We start from the raw sequence: 26448 nt of genomic DNA, 5'->3' as shown, positions 1-26448 counted from the left end.
AAGAGGGGAGTATTTTTGATATGCTGTTACACCTAGCTAGAAGAGGGGAGTATTTTTTTGATGTGCTGTTACACCTAGCTAGAAGAGGGGAGTATTTTTTTGATGTGCTGTTACACCTTGCTAGAACAGGGGAGTATCTTTTTGATGTGCTGTTACACCTAGCTAGAAGAGGGGAGTATTTTTTTGATGTGCTGTTACACCTAGCTAGAAGAGGGGAGTATTTTTGTTGTGCTGTTACACCTAGCTAGAAGAGGGGAGTATTTTTGATGTGCTGTTACACCTAGCTAGAAGAGGGGAGTATTTTTGATGTGCTGTTACACCTAGCTAGAAGAGGGGAGTATTTTTGATGTGCTGTTACACCTAGCTAGAAGAGGGGAGTATTTTTGATGTGCTGTTACACCTAGCTAGAAGAGGGGAGTATTTTTGATGTGCTGTTACACCTAGCTAGAAGAGGGGAGTATTTTTTTTGATGTGCTGTTACACCTAGCTAGAAGAGGGGAGTATTTTTGATGTGCTGTTACACCTAGCTAGAAGAGGGGAGTATTTTTGATGTGCTGTTACACCTAGCTAGAAGAGGGGAGTATTTTTGTTGTGCTGTTACACCTAGCTAGAAGAGGGGAGTATTTTTGATGTGCTGTTACACCTAGCTAGAAGAGGGGAGTATTTTTGATGTGCTGTTACACCTAGCTAGAACAGGGGAGTATCTTTTTGATGTGCTGTTACACCTAGCTAGAAGAGGGGAGTATTTTTGATGTGCTGTTACACCTAGCTAGAAGAGGGGAGTATTTTTGATGTGCTGTTACACCTAGCTAGAAGAGGGGAGTATTTTTGATGTGCTGTTACACCTAGCTAGAAGAGGGGAGTTTTTTTGATGTGCTGTTACACCTAGCTAGAAGAGGGGAGTATTTTTTTGATGTGCTGTTACACCTAGCTAGAAGAGGGGAGTATTTTTGATGTGCTGTTACACCTAGCTAGAAGAGGGGAGTATTTTTGATGTGCTGTTACACTTAGCTAGAAGAGGGGAGTATTTTTTTGATGTGCTGTTACACCTAGCTAGAAGAGGGGAGTATCTTTTTGATGTGCTGTTACACCTAGCTAGAAGAGGGGAGTATTTTTGTTGTGCTGTTACACCTAGCTAGAAGAGGGGAGTATTTTTGATGTGCTGTTACACCTAGCTAGAAGAGGGGAGTATTTTTGATGTGCTGTTACACTTAGCTAGAAGAGGGGAGTATTTTTTTGATGTGCTGTTACACCTAGCTAGAAGAGGGGAGTATCTTTTTGATGTGCTGTTACACCTAGCTAGAAGAGGGGAGTATTTTTGTTGTGCTGTTACACCTAGCTAGAAGAGGGGAGTATTTTTGTTGTGCTGTTACACCTAGCTAGAAGAGGGGAGTATTTTTTTTGATGTGCTGTTACACCTAGCTAGAAGATGGGAGTATTTTTTTGATGTGCTGTTACACCTAGCTAGAAGAGGGGAGTATTTTTTTGATGTGCTGTTACACCTAGCTAGAAGAGGGGAGTATTTTTGATGTGCTGTTACACCTAGCTAGAAGAGGGGAGTATTTTTGATGTGCTGTTACACCTAGCTAGAAGAGGGGAGTATTTTTTTTGATGTGCTGTTACACCTAGCTAGAAGAGGGGAGTATTTTTGATGTGCTGTTACACTTAGCTAGAAGAGGGGAGTATTTTTGATGTGCTGTTACACTTAGCTAGAAGAGGGGAGTATTTTTGATGTGCTGTTACACCTAGCTAGAAGAGGGGAGTATTTTTGATGTGCTGTTACACCTAGCTAGAAGAGGGGAGTATTTTTGATGTGCTGTTACACCTAGCTAGAAGAGGGGAGTATTTTTGATGTGCTGTTACACCTAGCTAGAAGAGGGGAGTATTTTTTTGATGTGCTGTTACACCTAGCTAGAAGAGGGGAGTATTTTTTTGATGTGCTGTTACACCTAGCTAGAAGAGGGGAGTATTTTTGATGTGCTGTTACACCTAGCTAGAAGAGGGGAGTATTTTTGATGTGCTGTTACACCTAGCTAGAAGAGGGGAGTATTTTTTTGATGTGCTGTTACACCTAGCTAGAAGAGGGGAGTATTTTTTTGATGTGCTGTTACACCTAGCTAGAAGAGGGGAGTATTTTTTTGATGTGCTGTTACACCTAGCTAGAAGAGGGGAGTATCTTTTTGATGTGCTGTTACACCTAGCTAGAAGAGGGGAGTATTTTTGATGTGCTGTTACACCTAGCTAGAAGAGGGGAGTATTTTTGATGTGCTGTTACACCTAGCTAGAAGAGGGGAGTATCTTTTTGATGTGCTGTTACACCTAGCTAGAAGATGGGAGTATTTTTGATGTGCTGTTACACCTAGCTAGAAGAGGGGAGTATTTTTGATGTGCTGTTACACCTAGCTAGAAGAGGGGAGTATTTTTTTGATGTGCTGTTACACCTAGCTAGAAGAGGGGAGTATTTTTGATGTGCTGTTACACCTAGCTAGAAGAGGGGAGTATTTTTTGATGTGCTGTTACACCTAGCTAGAAGAGGGGAGTATTTTTTTGATGTGCTGTTACACCTAGCTAGAAGAGGGGAGTATTTTTGATGTGCTGTTACACCTAGCTAGAAGAGGGGAGTATTTTTGATGTGCTGTTACACCTAGCTAGAAGAGGGGAGTATTTTTTTTGATGTGCTGTTACATCTAGCTAGAAGAGGGGAGTATCTTTTTGATGTGCTGTTACACCTAGCTAGAAGAGGGGAGTATTTTTTTGATGTGCTGTTACACCGAGCTAGAAGAGGGGAGTATTTTTTTGATGTGCTGTTACACCTTGCTAGAAGAGGGGAGTATCTTTTTTGATGTGCTGTTACACCTAGCTAGAAGAGGGGAGTATTTTTGATGTGCTGTTACACCTAGCTAGAAGAGGGGAGTATTTTTGATGTGCTGTTACACCTAGCTAGAAGAGGGGAGTATTTTTGATGTGCTGTTACACTTAGCTAGAAGAGGGGAGTATTTTTGATGTGCTGTTACATCTAGCTAGAAGAGGGGAGTATTTTTGATGTGCTGTTACACTTAGCTAGAAGAGGGGAGTATTTTTGATGTGCTGTTACACTTAGCTAGAAGAGGGGAGTATTTTTGATGTGCTGTTACACCTAGCTAGAAGAGGGGAGTATTTTTTTATGTGCTGTTACACCTAGCTAGAAGAGGGGAGTATTTTTGATGTGCTGTTACACTTAGCTAGAAGAGGGGAGTATTTTTTTATGTGCTGTTACACCTAGCTAGAAGAGGGGAGTATTTTTGATGTGCTGTTACACCTAGCTAGAACAGGGGAGTATCTTTTTGATGTGCTGTTACACCTAGCTAGAAGAGGGGAGTATTTTTTTATGTGCTGTTACACCTAGCTAGAAGAGGGGAGTATTTTTGATGTGCTGTTACACCTAGCTAGAAGAGGGGAGTATTTTTGATGTGCTGTTACACCTAGCTAGAAGAGGGGAGTATTTTTGATATGCTGTTACACCTAGCTAGAAGAGGGGAGTATTTTTTTGATGTGCTGTTACACCTAGCTAGAAGAGGGGAGTATTTTTTTGATGTGCTGTTACACCTTGCTAGAACAGGGGAGTATCTTTTTGATGTGCTGTTACACCTAGCTAGAAGAGGGGAGTATTTTTTTGATGTGCTGTTACACCTAGCTAGAAGAGGGGAGTATTTTTGTTGTGCTGTTACACCTAGCTAGAAGAGGGGAGTATTTTTGATGTGCTGTTACACCTAGCTAGAAGAGGGGAGTATTTTTGATGTGCTGTTACACCTAGCTAGAAGAGGGGAGTATTTTTGATGTGCTGTTACACCTAGCTAGAAGAGGGGAGTATTTTTGATGTGCTGTTACACCTAGCTAGAAGAGGGGAGTATTTTTGATGTGCTGTTACACCTAGCTAGAAGAGGGGAGTATTTTTTTTGATGTGCTGTTACACCTAGCTAGAAGAGGGGAGTATTTTTGATGTGCTGTTACACCTAGCTAGAAGAGGGGAGTATTTTTGATGTGCTGTTACACCTAGCTAGAAGAGGGGAGTATTTTTGTTGTGCTGTTACACCTAGCTAGAAGAGGGGAGTATTTTTGATGTGCTGTTACACCTAGCTAGAAGAGGGGAGTATTTTTGATGTGCTGTTACACCTAGCTAGAACAGGGGAGTATCTTTTTGATGTGCTGTTACACCTAGCTAGAAGAGGGGAGTATTTTTGATGTGCTGTTACACCTAGCTAGAAGAGGGGAGTATTTTTGATGTGCTGTTACACCTAGCTAGAAGAGGGGAGTATTTTTGATGTGCTGTTACACCTAGCTAGAAGATGGGAGTATTTTTGATGTGCTGTTACACCTAGCTAGAAGAGGGGAGTATTTTTTTGATGTGCTGTTACACCTAGCTAGAAGAGGGGAGTATTTTTGATGTGCTGTTACACCTAGCTAGAAGAGGGGAGTATTTTTGATGTGCTGTTACACCTTGCTAGAAGAGGGGAGTATTTTTTTGATGTGCTGTTACACCTAGCTAGAAGAGGGGAGTATTTTTTTGATGTGCTGTTACACCTAGCTAGAAGAGGGGAGTATTTTTGTTGTGCTGTTACACCTAGCTAGAAGAGGGGAGTATTTTTGATGTGCTGTTACACCTAGCTAGAAGATGGGAGTATTTTTTTGATGTGCTGTTACACCTAGCTAGAAGAGGGGAGTATTTTTTTGATGTGCTGTTACACCTAGCTAGAAGAGGGGAGTATTTTTGATGTGCTGTTACACCTAGCTAGAAGAGGGGAGTATTTTTGATGTGCTGTTACACCTAGCTAGAAGAGGGGAGTATTTTTTTTGATGTGCTGTTACACCTAGCTAGAAGAGGGGAGTATTTTTGATGTGCTGTTACACCTAGCTAGAAGAGGGGAGTATTTTTGATGTGCTGTTACACCTAGCTAGAAGAGGGGAGTATTTTTGATGTGCTGTTACACCTAGCTAGAAGAGGGGAGTATTTTTGATGTGCTGTTACACCTAGCTAGAAGAGGGGAGTATTTTTGATGTGCTGTTACACCTAGCTAGAAGAGGGGAGTATTTTTTTGATGTGCTGTTACACCTAGCTAGAAGAGGGGAGTATTTTTTTGATGTGCTGTTACACCTAGCTAGAAGAGGGGAGTATTTTTGATGTGCTGTTACACCTAGCTAGAAGAGGGGAGTATTTTTGATGTGCTGTTACACCTAGCTAGAAGAGGGGAGTATTTTTTTGATGTGCTGTTACACCTAGCTAGAAGAGGGGAGTATTTTTTTGATGTGCTGTTACACCTAGCTAGAAGAGGGGAGTATTTTTTTGATGTGCTGTTACACCTAGCTAGAAGAGGGGAGTATCTTTTTGATGTGCTGTTACACCTAGCTAGAAGAGGGGAGTATTTTTGATGTGCTGTTACACCTAGCTAGAAGAGGGGAGTATTTTTGATGTGCTGTTACACCTAGCTAGAAGAGGGGAGTATTTTTGATGTGCTGTTACACCTAGCTAGAAGAGGGGAGTATCTTTTTGATGTGCTGTTACACCTAGCTAGAAGAGGGGAGTATTTTTTTGATGTGCTGTTACACCTAGCTAGAAGAGGGGAGTATTTTTGATGTGCTGTTACACCTAGCTAGAAGAGGGGAGTATTTTTGATGTGCTGTTACACCTAGCTAGAAGAGGGGAGTATTTTTTTTGATGTGCTGTTACACCTAGCTAGAAGAGGGGAGTATTTTTGATGTGCTGTTACACCTAGCTAGAAGAGGGGAGTATTTTTGATGTGCTGTTACACCTAGCTAGAAGAGGGGAGTATTTTTGATGTGCTGTTACACCTAGCTAGAAGAGGGGAGTATTTTTGATGTGCTGTTACACCTAGCTAGAAGAGGGGAGTATTTTTGATGTGCTGTTACACCTAGCTAGAAGAGGGGAGTATTTTTTATGTGCTGTTACACCTAGCTAGAAGAGGGGAGTATTTTTTTGATGTGCTGTTACACCTAGCTAGAAGAGGGGAGTATTTTTGATGTGCTGTTACACCTAGCTAGAAGAGGGGAGTATTTTTGATGTGCTGTTACACCTAGCTAGAAGAGGGGAGTATTTTTTTGATGTGCTGTTACACCTAGCTAGAAGAGGGGAGTATTTTTTTGATGTGCTGTTACACCTAGCTAGAAGAGGGGAGTATTTTTTTGATGTGCTGTTACACCTAGCTAGAAGAGGGGAGTATCTTTTTGATGTGCTGTTACACCTAGCTAGAAGAGGGGAGTATTTTTGATGTGCTGTTACACCTAGCTAGAAGAGGGGAGTATTTTTGATGTGCTGTTACACCTAGCTAGAAGAGGGGAGTATTTTTGATGTGCTGTTACACCTAGCTAGAAGAGGGGAGTATCTTTTTGATGTGCTGTTACACCTAGCTAGAAGAGGGGAGTATTTTTGATGTGCTGTTACACCTAGCTAGAAGAGGGGAGTATCTTTTTGATGTGCTGTTACACCTAGCTAGAAGATGGGAGTATTTTTGATGTGCTGTTACACCTAGCTAGAAGAGGGGAGTATTTTTGATGTGCTGTTACACCTAGCTAGAAGAGGGGAGTATTTTTTTGATGTGCTGTTACACCTAGCTAGAAGAGGGGAGTATTTTTGATGTGCTGTTACACCTAGCTAGAAGAGGGGAGTATTTTTTGATGTGCTGTTACACCTAGCTAGAACAGGGGAGTATTTTTGATGTGCTGTTACACCTAGCTAGAAGAGGGGAGTATTTTTGATGTGCTGTTACACCTAGCTAGAAGAGGGGAGTATTTTTTTGATGTGCTGTTACACCTAGCTAGAACAGGGGAGTATTTTTGATGTGCTGTTACACCTAGCTAGAAGAGGGGAGTATTTTTGATGTGCTGTTACACCTAGCTAGAAGAGGGGAGTATTTTTTTTGATGTGCTGTTACATCTAGCTAGAAGAGGGGAGTATCTTTTTGATGTGCTGTTACACCTAGCTAGAAGAGGGGAGTATTTTTTTGATGTGCTGTTACACCGAGCTAGAAGAGGGGAGTATTTTTTTGATGTGCTGTTACACCTAGCTAGAAGAGGGGAGTATTTTTGATGTGCTGTTACACCTTGCTAGAAGAGGGGAGTATTTTTTTATGTGCTGTTACACCTAGCTAGAAGAGGGGAGTATCTTTTTTGATGTGCTGTTACACCTAGCTAGAAGAGGGGAGTATTTTTGATGTGCTGTTACACCTAGCTAGAAGAGGGGAGTATTTTTGATGTGCTGTTACACCTAGCTAGAAGAGGGGAGTATTTTTGATGTGCTGTTACACTTAGCTAGAAGAGGGGAGTATTTTTGATGTGCTGTTACACCTAGCTAGAAGAGGGGAGTATTTTTTTGATGTGCTGTTACACTTAGCTGGAAGAGGGGAGTATTTTTTTTGATGTGCTGTTACACCTAGCTAGAAGAGGGGAGTATTTTTGATGTGCTGTTACACCTAGCTAGAAGAGGGGAGTATTTTTGATGTGCTGTTACACCTAGCTAGAAGAGGGGAGTATTTTTGATGTGCTGTTACACCTAGCTAGAAGAGGGGAGTATTTTTGATGTGCTGTTACACCTAGCTAGAAGAGGGGAGTATCTTTTTGATGTGCTGTTACACCTAGCTAGAAGAGGGGAGTATTTTTGATGTGCTGTTACACCTAGCTAGAAGAGGGGAGTATTTTTGATGTGCTGTTACACCTAGCTAGAAGAGGGGAGTATTTTTTTGATGTGCTGTTACACCTAGCTAGAAGAGGGGAGTATTTTTGATGTGCTGTTACACCTAGCTAGAAGAGGGGAGTATTTTTTGATGTGCTGTTACACCTAGCTAGAAGAGGGGAGTATTTTTGATGTGCTGTTACACCTAGCTAGAAGAGGGGAGTATTTTTGATGTGCTGTTACACCTAGCTAGAAGAGGGGAGTATTTTTTTGATGTGCTGTTACACCTAGCTAGAAGAGGGGAGTATTTTTGATGTGCTGTTACACCTAGCTAGAAGAGGGGAGTATTTTTTTGATGTGCTGTTACACCGAGCTAGAAGAGGGGAGTATTTTTTTGATGTGCTGTTACACCTAGCTAGAACAGGGGAGTATTTTTGATGTGCTGTTACATCTAGCTAGAAGAGGGGAGTATTTTTGATGTGCTGTTACACTTAGCTAGAAGAGGGGAGTATTTTTGATGTGCTGTTACACCTAGCTAGAAGAGGGGAGTATTTTTGATGTGCTGTTACACTTAGCTAGAAGAGGGGAGTATTTTTGATGTGCTGTTACACCTAGCTAGAAGAGGGGAGTATTTTAGGAAACCTTTCCGTTTCTATCCCATTCACATGTATGTGGCCGTGTTTTGTTATTGTCCCATCTTTGGGAAGGGGCCGGTGTTAGGGCGGCTCAGAACCTGCTTCCTAGAATCATTGCCCGGGGATATATCTCTCTGACTCCAGCTAATAATGACCCGTTATGCATGGCTGACCATGCACACTGCACTGCACATCACGGGCGACGAGTCCATGGCAGTGTTTGTATCCTTTCATTCTGTGTCCTCAGCAGGACGCCAGCCACCTGCAGCCCCCGTTGTATGAGGCCAGTCTGGAGCCTCCGGACGTGGAGGCGGAGGGAGAGAAGTCGGCAGGAGAACCGGTCAGGTTTGGATGGGTTAAAGGGGTGATGGTGAGTGCAACGCGTCGGGCTGAGCGGGGAGTCTGACTTCATGGAACAGGACTGTTTACATTGTTGCGCAGATATATCTGCTCCTTGTAGCATATAAGTAACAAAGAAACCTGTGTGATAAGATCCATCAGTCTTTGACCTTTGGAGTTAGAATAGATGTCGGAGGAGTCGGGCCGCACACGCTATGACCTTGTGCTCTGCTATTTCTAGCTGCTGATCCCTAATGCTCTTGAATAAAAGAGCATCATACGAATACTCTGTACATATCAGCAAGTAAGTCTGTACAGGCGTTCCTCGGTTATCCACCGGAACCCGTCCTGGAAGTAGCGTTGGATAGTGAAACCGCTGTAAAGCGAGTCCCATGTTAATCAGTGGCGGTGAGCGTCGGATAACGCATTCAGGCGTTGAGAAACTGGCGATAGGGTGGCATTTTAAAGCGTTGGATGTGCCACTCGTTGTAAAGTGAAACGTTGGATAGTGAGGACTACCTGTATTCAATGTTATGCACAGATTTGAATACTCACACGTGGATAGACTCAGAGCCTCACATGCTTATATACTTTTATATGCGGCGGAAATGTTACACCCTCCTTGCCCGACTAAAGGAGGTCACATCGATTAGGTATGTACAGGGCTCAGTCTCTCGGGTTTTTGGAGGGTGCTGGCTGGGTGTCAATAAACATAGTTACATAGTAGTTACATAGTTACATAGTAGATGAGGTTAAAAAAAGACATACGTCCATCAAGTTCAACCTATGCTAAATTTAGACAGATACTTTATCCTATATCTATACTTACTTATTGATCCAGAGGGAGGCAAACAAAAAACCCCAGTGTCATATCATCCAATGATCTCATAAGGGGAAAAATAAATTCCTTCCTGGCTCCAAGAATTGGCAATCGGATTACTCCCTGGATCAGCATCCTTCCCATGTATACTTATTTGGTATATATCCCTGTATACCTTTCCTTTCTAAAACGATGTGCAACAGAAACGGAAAAAGCTGGGCGCCAGGAACTTTTACAAAACGATATGGTGCTTTTATTTTACAGCCGTCTAAAACACTCCACAGGTATCGGCATACGTGGTACTGGGCAGACCTTCGTGGCAAACAATACTTTAAAGACCTCATCTCGTGGTAGTTCCCTTTCCTATTCAGGGGAGGCACGTAGCTCAGTGGCCCGTTGCAAAGGAGAGATTAGGTACCGCTTGCGGGGAGAATGCCGGGGAGAACACTCACAATGAGTGAGGGATGCAGTGTAGGTAGACACGGAGAATCTGAATGACACATGGGCCAGATGGGCCTGTGGTTCAGAAGCAAGTCCCCTAAAAGTATGCACTCAACATCACTCCATAAGGAAGGGATGGTAAGTAGGCATTAATGCATCAATATATAAGAGCACTCACCCTAAGAGCAATACATAGTATAGTGATGCAAATTAAAAATCTTTTATTGTGTCAAATAATTAAAATACAGGGCTTGTTTTTAATCATTAATCATCCTGTTAAGATATTGAGTGCATACTTTTAGGGGACCTGCTTCTGAACCACTGGCCCACCTGGACCATGTGTCATTCAGTTTCTTTGGGCCTATCTGTTATTGTCCCCTTGTGCACCGTTCACTCTTGCTAACTTTGTTGAGAGTGCTGGTATCTCATCTGTTCTTTAATGCAGTGTAGGTAACCCTATGAGAACAGTGGCGGTCAGACTGATGCAGGGACAAACCAGAACAGTTGGCATCTTTTTGCCCGCTAACTTAGGCTTCCCGTTCCTTTAATAGGCACTAACTTAGACATCACTAACGTTCCTAATCTTACTAACTGGAAAAATAAATGGTGACAGGACACATCTTCATACATATTCCTAAACACACAAACCTATGTACAGGACTAACGGTGAGAACCTCAGTTGAAACTCTGAAGAACCTGCTTCTAGAACATAAGTGGCGGCTTTATATACCCTTATGCTGATATCATACATCCCATGGGGAAGGGAGTAACCTGAGTGAGCCCCCACAGTTAACCCCTTAAGGCAATCGACTCTACAGAAACTAGTAGTCCTCCAAGAGGCGGCTACACATGCACAGTGCTCGCTGTGTTATTTCTCTAGCAGAGGATAAGCTCATTCCAGCCTGTTCTGTCTGTTTCCCACCAATGTTCCAGACCCCAGAAACAGGAGGGTCAGGGAGTATCACAGTAGCAAACAACATGTTGGGCTCTTGTTGTCCATTTTAATAGTACTCACATTCCCATCTACCTTGTGATCACAGCATTTGGAGTATAACAGTAACAACTGCAGTCAAGTAACATGTGTTTCTTGTCTTCAGATCCGCTGCATGCTAAATATTTGGGGCGTAATCCTCTATCTCCGGCTGCCTTGGATAACTGCTCAGGCAGGAATAGGTCAGTGTGGCATCAGGGATTTTATTTGGCTAATGTCACCCCCCCCCCCCCAGCTATTTGTTCTCATCCCTGCAAGCGGGGACATCCCAGCTCTATTATGGTCTGATAAATCAGGGTGTCTCTTCCCACAGCACTAACGTGGCTCATTATCTTCATATCTGTGACTGTGACCACCATCACAGGACTCTCCATCTCCGCCATTTCCACCAATGGGAAGGTCAAGTCAGGTAAATAACCCGGGTCTCGGAAATGTTTGGGTTATTTTTTTTAAGTTATGGTAATTCAGCCACCTGATGGCTCTGGGCAGGTCTTTAATGATAACCCTACAGCTGCCTCTTCTGTATGTTATAGAGCGAAGTTCTGGTGAATGTTCATCACAAGTTATATTCCTCGTAGACTGGATTCCTCTTGTCTTCTGTATGTTATAGAGCAAAGTTCTGGTGAATGTTCATCACAAGTTATATTCCTCGTAGACTGAATTCCTCTTGTCTTCTGTATGCGATCTATCCAGCGCCTCTCTTACATGTTCAAATGTGTCATCAAACACACACCTTCCCAGCACTTTCTGATAAAAACAGAATGTATTTTGTATCATTTAGGAGGCACCTACTTCCTTATCTCCCGGAGTCTGGGCCCGGAATTGGGAGGATCAATTGGTCTGATATTTGCGTTTGCGAATGCTGTCGCGGTCGCTATGCACACGGTTGGCTTTGCCGAGACAGTTCGTGACCTTCTGAAGGTGAGAGTACCTGTGTGTTTTATGCCTGCAGCGGTTGTGCGCATACACGCTCCGAGCAGTATTAAATAATATCACAAACTTTCCTACTTTTAGGATTACGATTCAACCATTGTTGACCCAAAAAATGACATCCGAATCATCGGTGTTATCACTGTGGCGGTTTTGCTTGGGATTTCACTGGCTGGCATGGAGTGGGAGGCAAAGGTATGTTATGAAGAATACGTAATGGGCCTTAGTTGCTAAGCGGTGCTAAGCTGTAGGGCACTGTATGAGCCTATGCCTGGTCCTCACAACGAGCATCCATCCAGCATATAGAATACTCTTATGGAAGCGCACAATTAAATATTAAGTAAGTACTGTGGGAGGGAGGAGGACACTCACTGACACTCACTGACACGGACGGACTCTCACGGACTGACCCTCACCGACTCTCTTGACATGGACTGACTCTCACCGACTCTCACCGACACGGACGGACTCTCACCGACTCTCACAGACTGACTCTCACTGACTCTCACTGACACGGACTGACTCTCACTGACACGGACTGACTCTCACGGACTGACCCTCACCGACTCTCTTGACATGGACTGACTCTCACCGACTCTCACCGACACGGACTGACACGGACGGACTCTCATGGACTCTCACAGACTGACTCTCACTGACTCTCACTGACACGGACTGACTCTCACTGACACGGACTGACTCTCACTGACACGGACTGACTCTCACTGACACGGACTGACTCTCACTGACACGGACTGACTCTCACTGACACGGACGGACTCTCACTGACACGGACGGACTCTCACGGACTGACCCTCACCGACTCTCTTGACATGGACTGACTCTCACCGACTCTCACCGACACGGACTGACACGGACGGACTCTCACCGACTCTCACAGACTGACTCTCACTGACTCTCACTGACACGGACTGACTCTCACTGACACGGACTGACTCTCACGGACTGACCCTCACCGACTCTCTTGACATGGACTGACTCTCACCGACTCTCACCGACACGGACTGACACAGACGGACTCTCATGGACTCTCACAGACTGACTCTCACTGACTCTCACTGACACGGACTGACTCTCACTGACTCTCACTGACACGAACTGACTCTCACTGACACGGACTGACTCTCACTGACACGGACTGACTTTCACTGACACGGACTGACTCTCACTGACACGGACTGACTCTCACTGACACGGACTGACTCTCACTGACACGGACTGACTCTCACTGACACGGACTGACTCTCACTGACACGGACTGACTCTCACTGACACGGACTGACTCTCACTGACACGGACTGACTCTCACTGACACGGACTGACTCTCACTGACACGGACTGACTCTCACTGACACGGACTGACTCTCACCGACACGGACTGACTCTCACCGACACGGACTGACTCTCACCAACACGGACTGACACGGACAGACTCTCACCGACTCTCACTGACACGGACTGACTCTCACTGACACGGACTCACTCTCACTGACACGAACTGACAGCAGCGTGATACATTTTTATTAACAAATATGCTTGCCATAGTAACATTACTCTATGTGCCTCACACTCAGATCCTTGCTGTCCTATAGTAACATTACTCTCTCTGCCTCACACTCCGTTCCTCACTGTCATGCTGTTGTAACAGTGCTGTCTCTCCCTCACACTCGGATCCTCACTGTCCTGCTGCAGTAACATTACTCTGTCCCTCACACTCGGATCCTCACTATCCTGCTGTAGTAACATTACTCTGTCCCTCACACTCTGTTCCTCACTATCCTGTTGTAGTAACATTACTCTGTCCCTCACACTCGGATCCTCACTGTCCTGCTGTAGTAACATTACTGTCTCTGCCCGCCAGGCTCAGGTACTGTTCTTCTTTGTGATTATGATCTCATTTGTAAATTACTTGGTTGGAACAGTAATTCCGGCCACGGAGGAAAAACAGGCCAAAGGATTCTTCAGCTATCGAGGTGAGCGGCCGCTGTGCGGAGATAAGAGAATGTCACAGTGTCCATTAGAAGCACGCATTATTACTGATCCCACATCCTTCTCACACCGTGTCCTCCCACTTCAAAGGCCAGTCAATCTTTTTCTCAGGAACGTTTCTTTCTTGCAGCTGATATTTTTGCTGAGAATTTCGTGCCAAACTGGCGTGGCGAGGACGGCAGCTTCTTCGGGATGTTCTCTATTTTTTTCCCGTCGGCCACTGGCATCCTGGCCGGAGCCAACATCTCCGGGGACCTGAAGGTAGAAGCGATGACAATCCGCATGTTTCATTCCATAGGCGCAGGGCCGAGTGACCTTGGACGTGTACAATAAGATGGCGTTTCAGTCCTATCCCCAATATACAGAAACCAGATGAGCAGAATTCATCACTGTTCAGAAGAGCTGACAATCTAGTTGTGAGGTCCACGCACACAAGGAGATAGGTGTCTGTGGCTGAGTGCAATGTCTTCTGATTCTCCTACAGGACCCTGCGGTAGCTATTCCCAGAGGGACCCTGATGGCAATATTCTGGACCACTGTATCCTACCTGGTAATATCTGCCACCATCGGTAAGTACAAAGAATCCATGTGTTGTTCCCCTTTCACTACCAATTCCGCGGTAATGACAGTAGGACCTGTCCATGCATAATAGTATAACCTGCACATGTGACTGATAGTATGACCTGCAGACATGTGACTGATAGTATGACCTGCAGACATGTGACTGATGGTATGTCCTGCACACATGTGACTGATGGTATGACCTGCACACATGTGACTGATAGTATGACCTGCAGACATGTGAAAGAATTACCTGCTCACAGTAACAGTAACACGTGACTGATCGTATGACCTGCACACGTGACTGATGGTGTGACCTGCACACATGTGACTGATCGTATGACCTGCACACGTGTCTGATGGTGTGACCTGCACACATGTGACTGATAGTATGACCTGCAGACATGTGAAAGAATGTCCTGCACACAGTAACAGTAACATGCGACTGATCGTATGACCTGCACACGTGACTGATGGTGTGACCTCCATACATGTAACAGTATAACCTACACACACGTGACAGTGGTAGTTTGAACCGGCACACACACAGAAGTATAACCTGCATACATAACACGTATGGTTTTCTGCAGGGTCCTGTGTGATCAGAGATGCCTCGGGCAGCCTCAATGACACCATCGCTGAGGGCGCCTCTAACTGTGTGGGTTTGGCCTGTGGGTACGGGTGGAATTTCACTGACTGCGCCGAGAAACACAACTGTCCATATGGGCTGAACAATTACTACCAGGTATATACTCGTATACTCACCTGCAAAGTACAATACTCCCTTACATATACATCTGTACTGGTATATACTCATAGTATACACATTCACCTGTACTCACATAGACTCATGTACACTCACACTCACTCGCTGATCTGGTTGCTTCTCTGCAGGCGATGAGCATGGTGTCTGGCTTTGCGCCTCTTGTCACTGCCGGGATTTTTGGCGCTACTCTGTCGTCTGCTTTGGCCTGTCTGGTCTCCGCACCCAAAGTGTTTCAGGTACCGCAAGCTCCGTGCTCTCTGACCAGACACGCGTGTTTTATAAGCTGTAATGCCTCATTCAAAAGTCTGATCTGTGTGACCGTGGCAGCCCGTGGTGAGATGTGTGACCGTGGCTGCCCGTGGTGAGCTGTGTGACCGTGGCTGCCCGGGGTGAGCCGTGTGACCGTGGCAGCCCGGGGTGAGCTGTGTGACCGTGGCAGCCCGGGGTGAGCTGTGTGACCATGGTTGCCCATGGTGAGCTGTGTGACCGTGGCTGCCCGTGGTGAGCCGTGTGACCGTGGCTGCCCGTGGTGAGCTGTGTGACCGTGGCTGCCCGTGGTGAGCTGTGTGACCGTGGCTGCCCATGGTGAGCCGTGTGACCGTGGCTGCCCATGGTGAGCTGTGTGACCATGGCTGCCCGGGGTTAGCTGTGAGACCGTGGCTGCCCAGGGTGAGCTGTGTGACCGTGGCAGCCCGGGGTGAGCTGTGTTACCGTGGCAGCCCGGGATGAGCCGTGTGACCGTGGCTGCCTGGGGTGAGCCGTGTGACCGTGGTACCCCGGGGTGAGCTGTGTGACCGTGGTTCCCCGGGGTGAGCCATGTGACTGTGGCTGCCCGGGATGAGCGATGTGACCGTGGCAGCCCGGGGTGAGCCGTGTGACCGTGGCATCCCGGGGTGAGCCATGTGACCGTGGTTCCCCGGGGTGAGCTGTGGGACCGTGGCAGCCCGGGGTGAGCCGTGTGACCATGGCAGCCCGGGGTGAGCCGTGTGACCGTGGCAGCCCGGGGTGAGCCATGTGACCGTGGTTCCCCGGGGTGAGCTGTGGGACCGTGGCAGCCCTGGGTGAGCTGTGTGACCGTGGCTGCCCGGGGTGAGCCGTGTGACCGTGGCTGCCCTGGGTGACCGTGGCTGCCCGGGGTGAGCCGTGTGACCGTGGCTGCCCGGGATGAGCCGTGTGACCGTGGCTGCCCGGGGTGAGCCGTGGCTGCCCGGGGTGAGCCGTGTGACCGTGGCTGCCGGTCTCAATACAGGAATATTGTATATTCAGGAGATATATGCAGTGTGTACGGGGGGAGACCTCTCTCTCCCCCCGCAGTGCCTGTGTAAGGATAACCCTCTCTCTCCCCCCGCAGTGCCTGTGTAAGGATAACCCTCTCTCTCCCCCCGCAGTGCCTGTGTAAGGATAACCCTCTCTCTCCCCCCGCAGTGCCTGTGTAAGGATAACCCTCTCTCTCCCCCCGCAGTGCCTGTGTAAGGATAACCCTCTCTCTCCCCCCGCAGTGCCTGTGTAAGGATAACCCTCTCTCTCCCCCCGCAGTGCCTGTGTAAGGATAACCCTCTCTCTCCCCCCGCAGTGCCTGTGTAAGGATAACCCTCTCTCTCCCCCCGCAGTGCCTGTGTAAGGATAACCCTCTCTCTCCCCCCGCAATGCCTGTGTAAGGATAACCCTCTCTCTCCCCCCGCAGTGCCTGTGTAAGGATAACCCTCTCTCTCCCCCCGCAGTGCCTGTGTAAGGATAACCCTCTCTCTCCCCCCGCAGTGCCTGTGTAAGGATAACCCTCTCTCTCCCCCCGCAGTGCCTGTGTAAGGATAACCCGCTCTCTCCCCCCGCAGTGCCTGTGTAAGGATAACCCTCTCTCCCCCCGCAGTGCCTGTGTAAGGATAACCCTCTCTCTCCCCCCGCAGTGCCTGTGTAAGGATAACTTTCTCTCTCCCCCCGCAGTGCCTGTGTAAGGATAACCCTCACTCTCCCCCCGCAGTGCCTGTGTAAGGATAACCCTCTCTCTCCCCTCGCAGTGCCTGTGTAAGGATAACCCTCTCTCTCCCCCCGCAGTGCCTGTGTAAGGATAACCCTCTCTCTCCCCCCGCAGTGCCTGTGTAAGGATAACCCTCTCTCTCCCCGCGCAGTGCCTGTGTAAGGATAACCCTCTCTCTCCCCCCGCAGTGCCTGTGTAAGGATAACCCTCTCTCTCCCCCCGCAGTGCCTGTGTAAGGATAACCCTCTCTCTCCCCCCGCAGTGCCTGTGTAAGGATAACCCTCTCTCTTCCCCCGCAGTGCCTGTGTAAGGATAACCCTCTCTCTCCCCCCGCAGTGCCTGTGTAAGGATAACCCTCTCTCTCCCCCCGCAGTGCCTGTGTAAGGATAACCCTCTCTCTCCCCCCGCAGTGCCTGTGTAAGGATAACCCTCTCTCTCCCCCCGCAGTGCCTGTGTAAGGATAACCCTCTCTCTCCCCCCGCAGTGCCTGTGTAAGGATAACCCTCTCTCTCCCCCCGCAGTGCCTGTGTAAGGATAACTTTCTCTCTCCCCCCGCAGTGCCTGTGTAAGGATAACCCTCTCTCTCCCCCCGCAGTGCCTGTGTAAGGATAACCCTCTCTCTCCTCCCGCAGTGCCTGTGTAAGGATAACCTTTACCCATTAATAGGGTTCTTTGGAAAAGGTTATGGGAAGAATAACGAGCCGATCCGGGGATATCTCCTGACCTTTCTCATCGCTGTCGCCTTCATTCTCATCGGTTTGTGCAGCTCGCGGCTTCTTTTTATTATTAGGGAATCCTAATCTCACAATATATTGCGGGACTCCCCAATGTCTAATGTTACTCGTGTCCTGCTCTCAGTGTGTTGTAATGTCGTGTCCTGCTCTCCGTGTGTTGTAATGACGTGTCCTGCTCTCCGTGTGTTCTAATGACGTGTCCTGCTCTCCATGTGTTGTAATGACGTGTCCTGCTCTCCGTGTTGTAATGACATGTCCTGCTCCGTGTTGTAATGACATGTCCTGCTCTCCGTGTTGTAATGACGTGTCTTGCTCTCCGTGTTGTAATGACATGTCCTGCTCCGTGTTGTAATGACATGTCCTGCTCTCCGTGTTGTAATGACGTGTCCTGCTCTCCATGTGTTGTAATGACGTGTCCTGCTCTCCGTGTTGTAATAACGTGTCCTGCTCTCCGTGTTGTAATAACGTGTCCTGCTCTCCGTGTTGTAATGACGTGTCCTGTTCTCCATGTTGTAATGACGTGTCCTGCTCTCCATGTGTTGTAATGACGTGTCCTGCTCTCCATGTGTTGTAATGACGTGTCCTGCTCTCCGTGTTGTAATGACGTGTCCTGCTCTCCGTGTTGTAATGACGTGTCCTGTTCTCCGTGTTGTAATGACGTGTCCTGCTCTCCATGTTGTAATGACGTGTCCTGCTCTCCATGTGTTGTAATGACGTGTCCTGCTCTCCGTGTTGTAATGACATGTCCTGCTCCGTGTTGTAATGACATGTCCTGCTCTCCGTGTTGTAATGACGTGTCTTGCTCTCCGTGTTGTAATGACATGTCCTGCTCCGTGTTGTAATGACATGTCCTGCTCTCCGTGTTGTAATGACGTGTCCTGCTCTCCATGTTGTAATGACGTGTCCTGCTCTGTGTTGTAATGACGTGTCCTGCTCTCTCCGTGTGTTGTAATGACATGTCCTGCTCCGTGTGTGTAATGACATGTCCTGCTCCGTGTTGTAATGACATGTCCTGCTCTCCGTGTTGTAATGACGTGTCCTGCTCTCCGTGTTGTAATGACGTGTCCTGCTCTCCATGTTGTAATGACGTGTCCTGCTCTGTGTTGTAATGACGTGTCCTGCTCCGTGTTGTAATGACGTGTCCTGCTCTCTCTCCGTGTGTTGTAATGACGTGTCCTGCTCCGTGTTGTAATGACGTGTCCTGCTCTCTCCGTGTGTTGTAATGACGTGTCCTGCTCCATGTTGTAATGACGTGTCCTGCTCCCTGTGTGTTGTAATGATGTGTCCAGCTCTATTTATATTTATATATATATATATATCTGTGTTATTACTTATGAGACGCACATGTATCGTGTTATATCTCTTCCTTCGCCCCTTCTCCTGCAGGCGAGTTGAACACGATTGCTCCCATCATCTCAAACTTCTTCCTGTGCTCTTATGCACTGATTAATTTCAGCTGTTTCCACGCGTCTATCACTAACTCCCCAGGTGAGAGTCCCTGACCAGAGTCTGGCATGACTGCGTGTCCCGTGACTGGCAGGCTGCGTGTTCAGCGACTGGCTGGCTGCGTGTTCAGCGACTGGCTGCGTGTTCAGCGACTGGCTGGCTGCGTGTTCAGCGACTGGCTGGCTGCGTGTTCAGCGACTGGCATGGCTGCGTGTTCAGCGACTGGCTGCGTGTTCAGCGACTGGCTGGCTGCGTGTTCAGCGACTGGCATGGCTGCGTGTTCCGTGACTTGCATGACTGCGTGTTCAGCGGCTGGCTGCGTGTTCAGCGACTGTCATGGCTGCGTGTTCAGCAACTGGCTGCGTGTCCCGCGACTGGCTGGCTGCGTGTTCAGCGACTAGCATGACTGCGTGTTCAGCGACTGGCATGGCTGCGTGTCCCGCGACTGGCTGGCTGCGTGTTCAGCGACTGGCATGACTGCGTGTTCAGCGACTGGCTGGCTGCGTGTTCCGTGACTGGCATGGCTGCGTGTTCCGCGACTGGCATGGCTGCGTGTTCAGCGGCTGGCTGCGTGTTCAGCGACTGTCATGGCTGCGTGTTCAGCGACTGTCATGGCTGCGTGTTCAGCAACTGGCTGCGTGTCCCGCTACTGCCATGGCTGCGTGTCCCGCGACTAGCTGGCTGCGTGTTCAGCGACTGGCATGGCTGCGTGTTCCGCGACTAGCTGGCTGCGTGTTCAGCGACTGGCATGGCTGCGTGTTCAGCGACTGCCTTGGCTGCGTGTCCCGCGACTGGCATGGCTGCGTGTCTCGCGACTAGCTGGCTGCGTGTTCCATGACTGGCATGGCTGCGTGTCCAGTGGCTGATTTGGCTTGTGATGAATGTGGCCAACCCTGTATGTACTCTGTTTTGGCTGTCTGCATGTGCGGATTTGGCTTGATTTACACTGATTTATATGCCTGTGTGTGCGGATTTGGCTGCGTGTGCATATTTGGCTGCATGCACACTGATTTGACTGCCCGCGTGCGCCAATTTGGCAGCGTGTGCCCTGATTTGGCTGTCTGCGTGTACACTGATTTGGCTGCCAACGTGCGCCGATTTGTCTGCGTGTACCCTGATTTGGCTGCTCGCTTGTGTCGATTTCGATTTATGTACCCTGATTTGGCTGGCTGCGCGTACCCTGATTTGGCTGGCTGCGCGTAATTTGGACTGCGCATACCCTGATTTGGCTGCCTGTGCGTACCCTGATTTGGCTGCCTGCGTGTACCCTGATTTGGCTGCCGACGTGAGCCGTTTTTTAGCTTCACGTCCGATTACTGATCCTCAGCCTAACATCTAAGTTCAGTCCCTGCGTGTTTTATACAACAGACAAAACTTCCCAATGCTACATGCAATATGCAAAAAATATATAGTTAAATACTTATATGTTTGTCTTCCCATAAGTAAGGGTCATTTAGTTAAACTCTTTGGCCAAAGCATTATGAGCCTGCAGCCACGCCACGTCACGACCAGTCTCCGGCCACGTCACGACCAGTCTCCGGCCACGTCACGACCAGTCTCCGGCCACATCACGACCAGTCTCCGGCCACGTCACGACCACTCTCCGGCCACGTCACGACCACTCTCCGGCCACGTCACGACCACTCTGCGGCCTCGGCACGACCACTCTGCAGCCACGTCACGACCACTCTGTTTTATACCTTATTCTCTTGCAGGCTGGAGACCCTCATTTAAATATTACAGTAAATGGGCGTCCCTGTTTGGGGCAGTAGTGTCCGTTATTATCATGTTCCTGCTGGCCTGGGAGTCGGCTCTGATAGCGATCGGCATCGTCATCTTCCTGCTGGGCTACGTCCTGTACAAGAAACCTGGTACATGCGCACACAACATACAGCGTGTGATTGTCACTGATATCCTGTGTATATACATATAACACACAGCGTGTGATTGTCACTGATATCCTGTGTATATACATATAACATACAGCATGTGATTGTCACTGATATCCTGTGTATATACATATAACATACAGCGTGTGATTGTCACTGATATCCTGTGTATATACACACAACATACAGCGTGTGATTGTCACTGATATCCTGTGTACATACATATAACATACAGCGTGTGATTATTACTGATATCCTGTGTATATACATATAACACACAGCGTGTGATTGTCACTGATATCCTGTGTATATACATATAACATACAGCGTGTGATTGTCACTGATATCCTGTGTACAGTATATACATATAACATACAGCGTGTGATTGTCACTGATATCCTGTGTATATACATATTACATACAGCGTGTGATTATTACTGATATCCTGTGTATATACATATAACATACAGCGTGTGATTGTCACTGATATCCTGTGTATATACATATTACATACAGCGTGTGATTATTACTGATATCCTGTGTATATACATATAACATACAGCGTGTTATTATTACTGATATCCTGTGTATATACAAATAACATACAGCGTGTGATTATTACTGATATCCTGTGTATATACATATAACATACAGCGTGTTATTATTACTGATATCCTGTGTATATACATATAACATACAGCGTGTGATTGTCACTGATATCCTGTGTATATACATATAACATACAGCAAGTGATTGTTACTGATATCCTGTGTATATACATATAACATACAGCAAGTGATTGTTACTGATATCCTGTGTATACACATATTACATACAGCGTGTGATTGTTACTGATATCCTGTGTACAGTATATACATATAACATACAGCGTGTGATTGTTACTGATATCCTGTGTACAGTATATACATATAACATACAGCGTGTGATTGTCACCGATATCCTGTGTACAGTATATACATATAACATACAGCGTGTGATTGTCACCGATATCCTGTGTACAGTATATACATATAACATACAGCGTGTGATTGTCACTGATATCCTGTGTATATACATATAACATACAGCGTGTGATTGTCACTGATATCCTGTGTATATACATATAACATACAGCAAGTGATTGTTACTGATATCCTGTGTATATACACACAACATACAGCATGTGATTATTACTGATATCCTGTGTATATACATATTACATACAGCGTGTTATTATTACTGATATCCTGTGTATATACATATAACATACAGCGTGTTATTATTACTGATATCCTGTGTATATACATATAACATACAGCGTGTGATTGTCACCGATATCCTGTGTACAGTATATACATATAACATACAGCGTGTGATTGTCACCGATATCCTGTTTACAGTATATACATATAACATACAGCGTGTGATTGTCACTGATATCCTGTGTATATACATATAACATACAGCGTGTGATTGTCACCGATATCTTGTGTACAGTATATACATATAACATACAGCGTGTGATTGTCACCGATATCCTGTTTACAGTATATACATATAACATACAGCGTGTGATTGTCACTGATATCCTGTGTATATACATATAACATACAGCGTGTGATTGTCACTGATATCCTGTGTATATACATATAACATACAGCAAGTGATTGTTACTGATATCCTGTGTATATACATATAACATACAGCAAGTGATTGTTACTGATATCCTGTGTATACACATATTACATACAGCGTGTGATTGTTACTGATATCCTGTGTACAGTATATACATATAACATACAGCGTGTGATTGTTACTGATATCCTGTGTACAGTATATACATATAACATACAGCGTGTGATTGTCACCGATATCCTGTGTACAGTATATACATATAACATACAGCGTGTGATTGTCACCGATATCCTGTGTACAGTATATACATATAACATACAGCGTGTGATTGTCACTGATATCCTGTGTATATACATATAACATACAGCGTGTGATTGTCACTGATATCCTGTGTATATACATATAACATACAGCAAGTGATTGTTACTGATATCCTGTGTATATACACACAACATACAGCATGTGATTATTACTGATATCCTGTGTATATACATATTACATACAGCGTGTTATTATTACTGATATCCTGTGTATATACATATAACATACAGCGTGTTATTATTACTGATATCCTGTGTATATACATATAACATACAGCGTGTGATTGTCACCGATATCCTGTGTACAGTATATACATATAACATACAGCGTGTGATTGTCACCGATATCCTGTTTACAGTATATACATATAACATACAGCGTGTGATTGTCACTGATATCCTGTGTATATACATATAACATACAGCGTGTGATTGTCACCGATATCTTGTGTACAGTATATACATATAACATACAGCGTGTGATTGTCACCGATATCCTGTTTACAGTATATACATATAACATACAGCGTGTGATTGTCACTGATATCCTGTGTATATACATATAACATACAGCGTGTGATTGTCACCGATATCCTGTGTACAGTATATACATATAACATAAAGCGTATTATTGTCACTGATATCCTGTGTATATACATATAAAATACAGCGTGTTATTATTACTGATATCCTGTGTATATACACACAACATACAGCATGTGATTATTACTGATATCCTGTGTATATACATATAACATACAGCGTGTGATTATTACTGATATCCTGTGTATATACATATAACATACAGCGTGTGATTGTCACTGATATCCTGTGTATATACATATAACATACAGAGTGTGATTGTTACTGATATCCTGTGTATATACATATTACATACAGCGTGTGATTATTATTGATATCCTGTGTATATACACATAACATACAGCGTGTGATTGTCACTGATATCCTGTGTATATACATATTACATACAGCGTGTGATTATTACTGATATCCTGTGTATATACACACAATGGCGTGTGATTGTTACTGATATCCTGTGTATATACATATAACATACAGCGTGTGATTGTTACTGATATCCTGTGTATATACATATAACATACAGCGTGTGATTGTCACTGATACCCTGTGTATACACATAACATACAGCGTGTGATTGTCACTGATATCCTGTGTATATACATAACATACAGCGTGTGATTGTCACCGATATCCTGTGTATATACACACAACATACAGCGTGTGATTATTACTGATATCCTGTGTATACACATAACATACAGCGTGTTATTATTACAGATATCCTGTGTATATACATATAACATACAGCGTGTGATTATTACTGATATCCTCTGTATATACAGTCATGTGAAAAAGAAAGTACACCCTCTGTGAATTCCATGGTTTTACATATCAAGACATAATAACAATCATCTGTTCCTTAGCAGGTCTAAAAATTAGGTAAATACAACCTCAGATGAACAACAACACATGACATATTACACCGTGTCATGATTTATTTAACAAAAATAAAGCCAAAATGGAGAAGCCATGTGTGAAAAACTAACTATACCTTATGATTCAATAGCTTGTAGAACCACCTTTAGTAGCAATAACTTGAAGTAATCGTTTTCTGTATGACTTTATCAGTCTCTCACATCGTTGTGGAGAAATTTTGGCCCACTCTTCTTTACAACGTTGCTTCAGTTCATTTAGGTTTGTGGGCATTAGCTTATGCACAGCTCTCTTAAGGTTCAGCCACAGCATTTCAATCGGGTTGAGGTCTGGACTTTGACTGGGCCATTGCAACACCTTGATTCTTTTCTTTTTCAGCCATTCTGTTGTAGATTTGCTGGTGTGCTTGGGATCATTGTCCTGTTGCATGACCGAATTTCGGCCAAGCTTTAGCTGTCGGACAGATGGCCTCACATTTGATTCTAGAATACTTTGGTATACAGAGGAGTTCATGGTCGACTCAATGACTGCAAGGTTCCCAGGTTCTATGGATGCAAAAACAAGCCCAAATCATCACCCCTCCACCACCGTGCTTGACAGTTGGTATGAGGTGTTTGTGCTGATATGCTGTGTTTGGTTTTCGCCAAACGTGGCGCTGTGCATTATGGCCAAACCTCTCCACTTTGGTCTCGTCTGTCCAAAGGACATTGTTCCAGAAGTCTTGTGGTTTGTTCAGATGCAACTTTGCAAACCTAAGCCGTGCTGCCATGTTCTTTTTAGAGCTCTCCAAAGCCAGGGGAGCGAAGAAGGAAACCATAGAAAGATAAAAAGAAATCTACATAGTGCAATAATGCTAAACAGTGAAAATAGGAAATCAAAAACCCCAAAGTGCCTACTCACAATAGAGCAGGAAAATGTAGGCAATGATTAAACCAATCCAGTGTTGATGGTAGCCCTGGATAATCTGTGGTGGTAGTCAGCCGTCTCGGACAAAGCGATACAAAGACATAGTGCAGATCACACAAAGTACTTTATAAAACAGAAAAAGGCTCACAAATGGAGGCTTACTATCAAGAGACAGAAAACAGACAGAATCGGCATAGGAGATGTGTTCACAGGTAAGATACAATCTCACCGCTCCTCGTTACACGATACACGCCATGCAGCTCTTCCGCGTCTGTCGGGTCCGATACGTCACTTCCGGTCACGTGATTTCGATCTCCGTGGACGTCACCAGCTCCCTTTGACTTGACTGTATTCTCTGTCTCTTGCCCAGACCACTGTATGCCAGCTCTACGCGTTTCGACGTTGCTGATGACATCTTCTTCAGGACTCCCTTATATATTTATTATATCACCACTGGTATTTGTGTGCATTTTTCACATAATTTATATTATCACTGGTTTATGTGTGTTATCATCACACACTCTTATGTCACTTGTTAGCACTGATTTTGGGGATAATTAGTTTTGTAATTTTTCACTTTTTATTCATTTACAGCAGGACCCCGGGTATACTGCGGGTTCCGTTCCAGAGGCCCGCCGTATAGTGAAAATCGCCGGAAAACGGATCTGGCGATTTTCAGTTCTGCGCATGCGCAAACCGGCATTTTAGCCATTCTGCGCATGTGCGACCTATGCTCTGTGCGCACAAACTACGTTATGCGCGCCCGTTCTGCGCATACGCGACTTAAAATTCAACATGGCGGCCCCCTTCTCGGTGCCGCCGTATCAGCAGATCGCCGAAAAGCAGGGCCCTGCTGTACTTATATATTTTTCTTTGGGAGTGTTAGAGCGCCATCTAGTGTTTTGTTATGT

At 45.7% G+C, this 26448-nt stretch overlaps 1 protein-coding gene across 1 annotated transcript in view; it reads left to right on the top strand.

Moving 5' to 3' along the window:
* SLC12A3 (solute carrier family 12 member 3) overlaps window positions 1-26448 on the top strand; it is a 58799-nt gene that overhangs the window by 3792 nt on the left and 28559 nt on the right. Inside the window, exons 2-14 of the mRNA XM_075576863.1 lie at window positions 8546-8668; window positions 10996-11071; window positions 11203-11298; window positions 11671-11810; window positions 11904-12014; window positions 13702-13813; window positions 13960-14090; window positions 14314-14398; window positions 14981-15135; window positions 15285-15392; window positions 17764-17887; window positions 19252-19353; window positions 21027-21182. Coding sequence (XP_075432978.1) covers window positions 8546-8668; window positions 10996-11071; window positions 11203-11298; window positions 11671-11810; window positions 11904-12014; window positions 13702-13813; window positions 13960-14090; window positions 14314-14398; window positions 14981-15135; window positions 15285-15392; window positions 17764-17887; window positions 19252-19353; window positions 21027-21182 — 1519 coding nt within the window. The remainder of the gene's footprint in view (window positions 1-8545; window positions 8669-10995; window positions 11072-11202; window positions 11299-11670; window positions 11811-11903; window positions 12015-13701; window positions 13814-13959; window positions 14091-14313; window positions 14399-14980; window positions 15136-15284; window positions 15393-17763; window positions 17888-19251; window positions 19354-21026; window positions 21183-26448) is intronic.

This window comes from Ascaphus truei, chromosome 19 (assembly GCF_040206685.1).
Source record: "Ascaphus truei isolate aAscTru1 chromosome 19, aAscTru1.hap1, whole genome shotgun sequence".
Classification (NCBI taxonomy): domain Eukaryota; kingdom Metazoa; phylum Chordata; class Amphibia; order Anura; family Ascaphidae; genus Ascaphus; species Ascaphus truei.
This window is presented reverse-complemented; position numbering and strand designations above follow the sequence as displayed.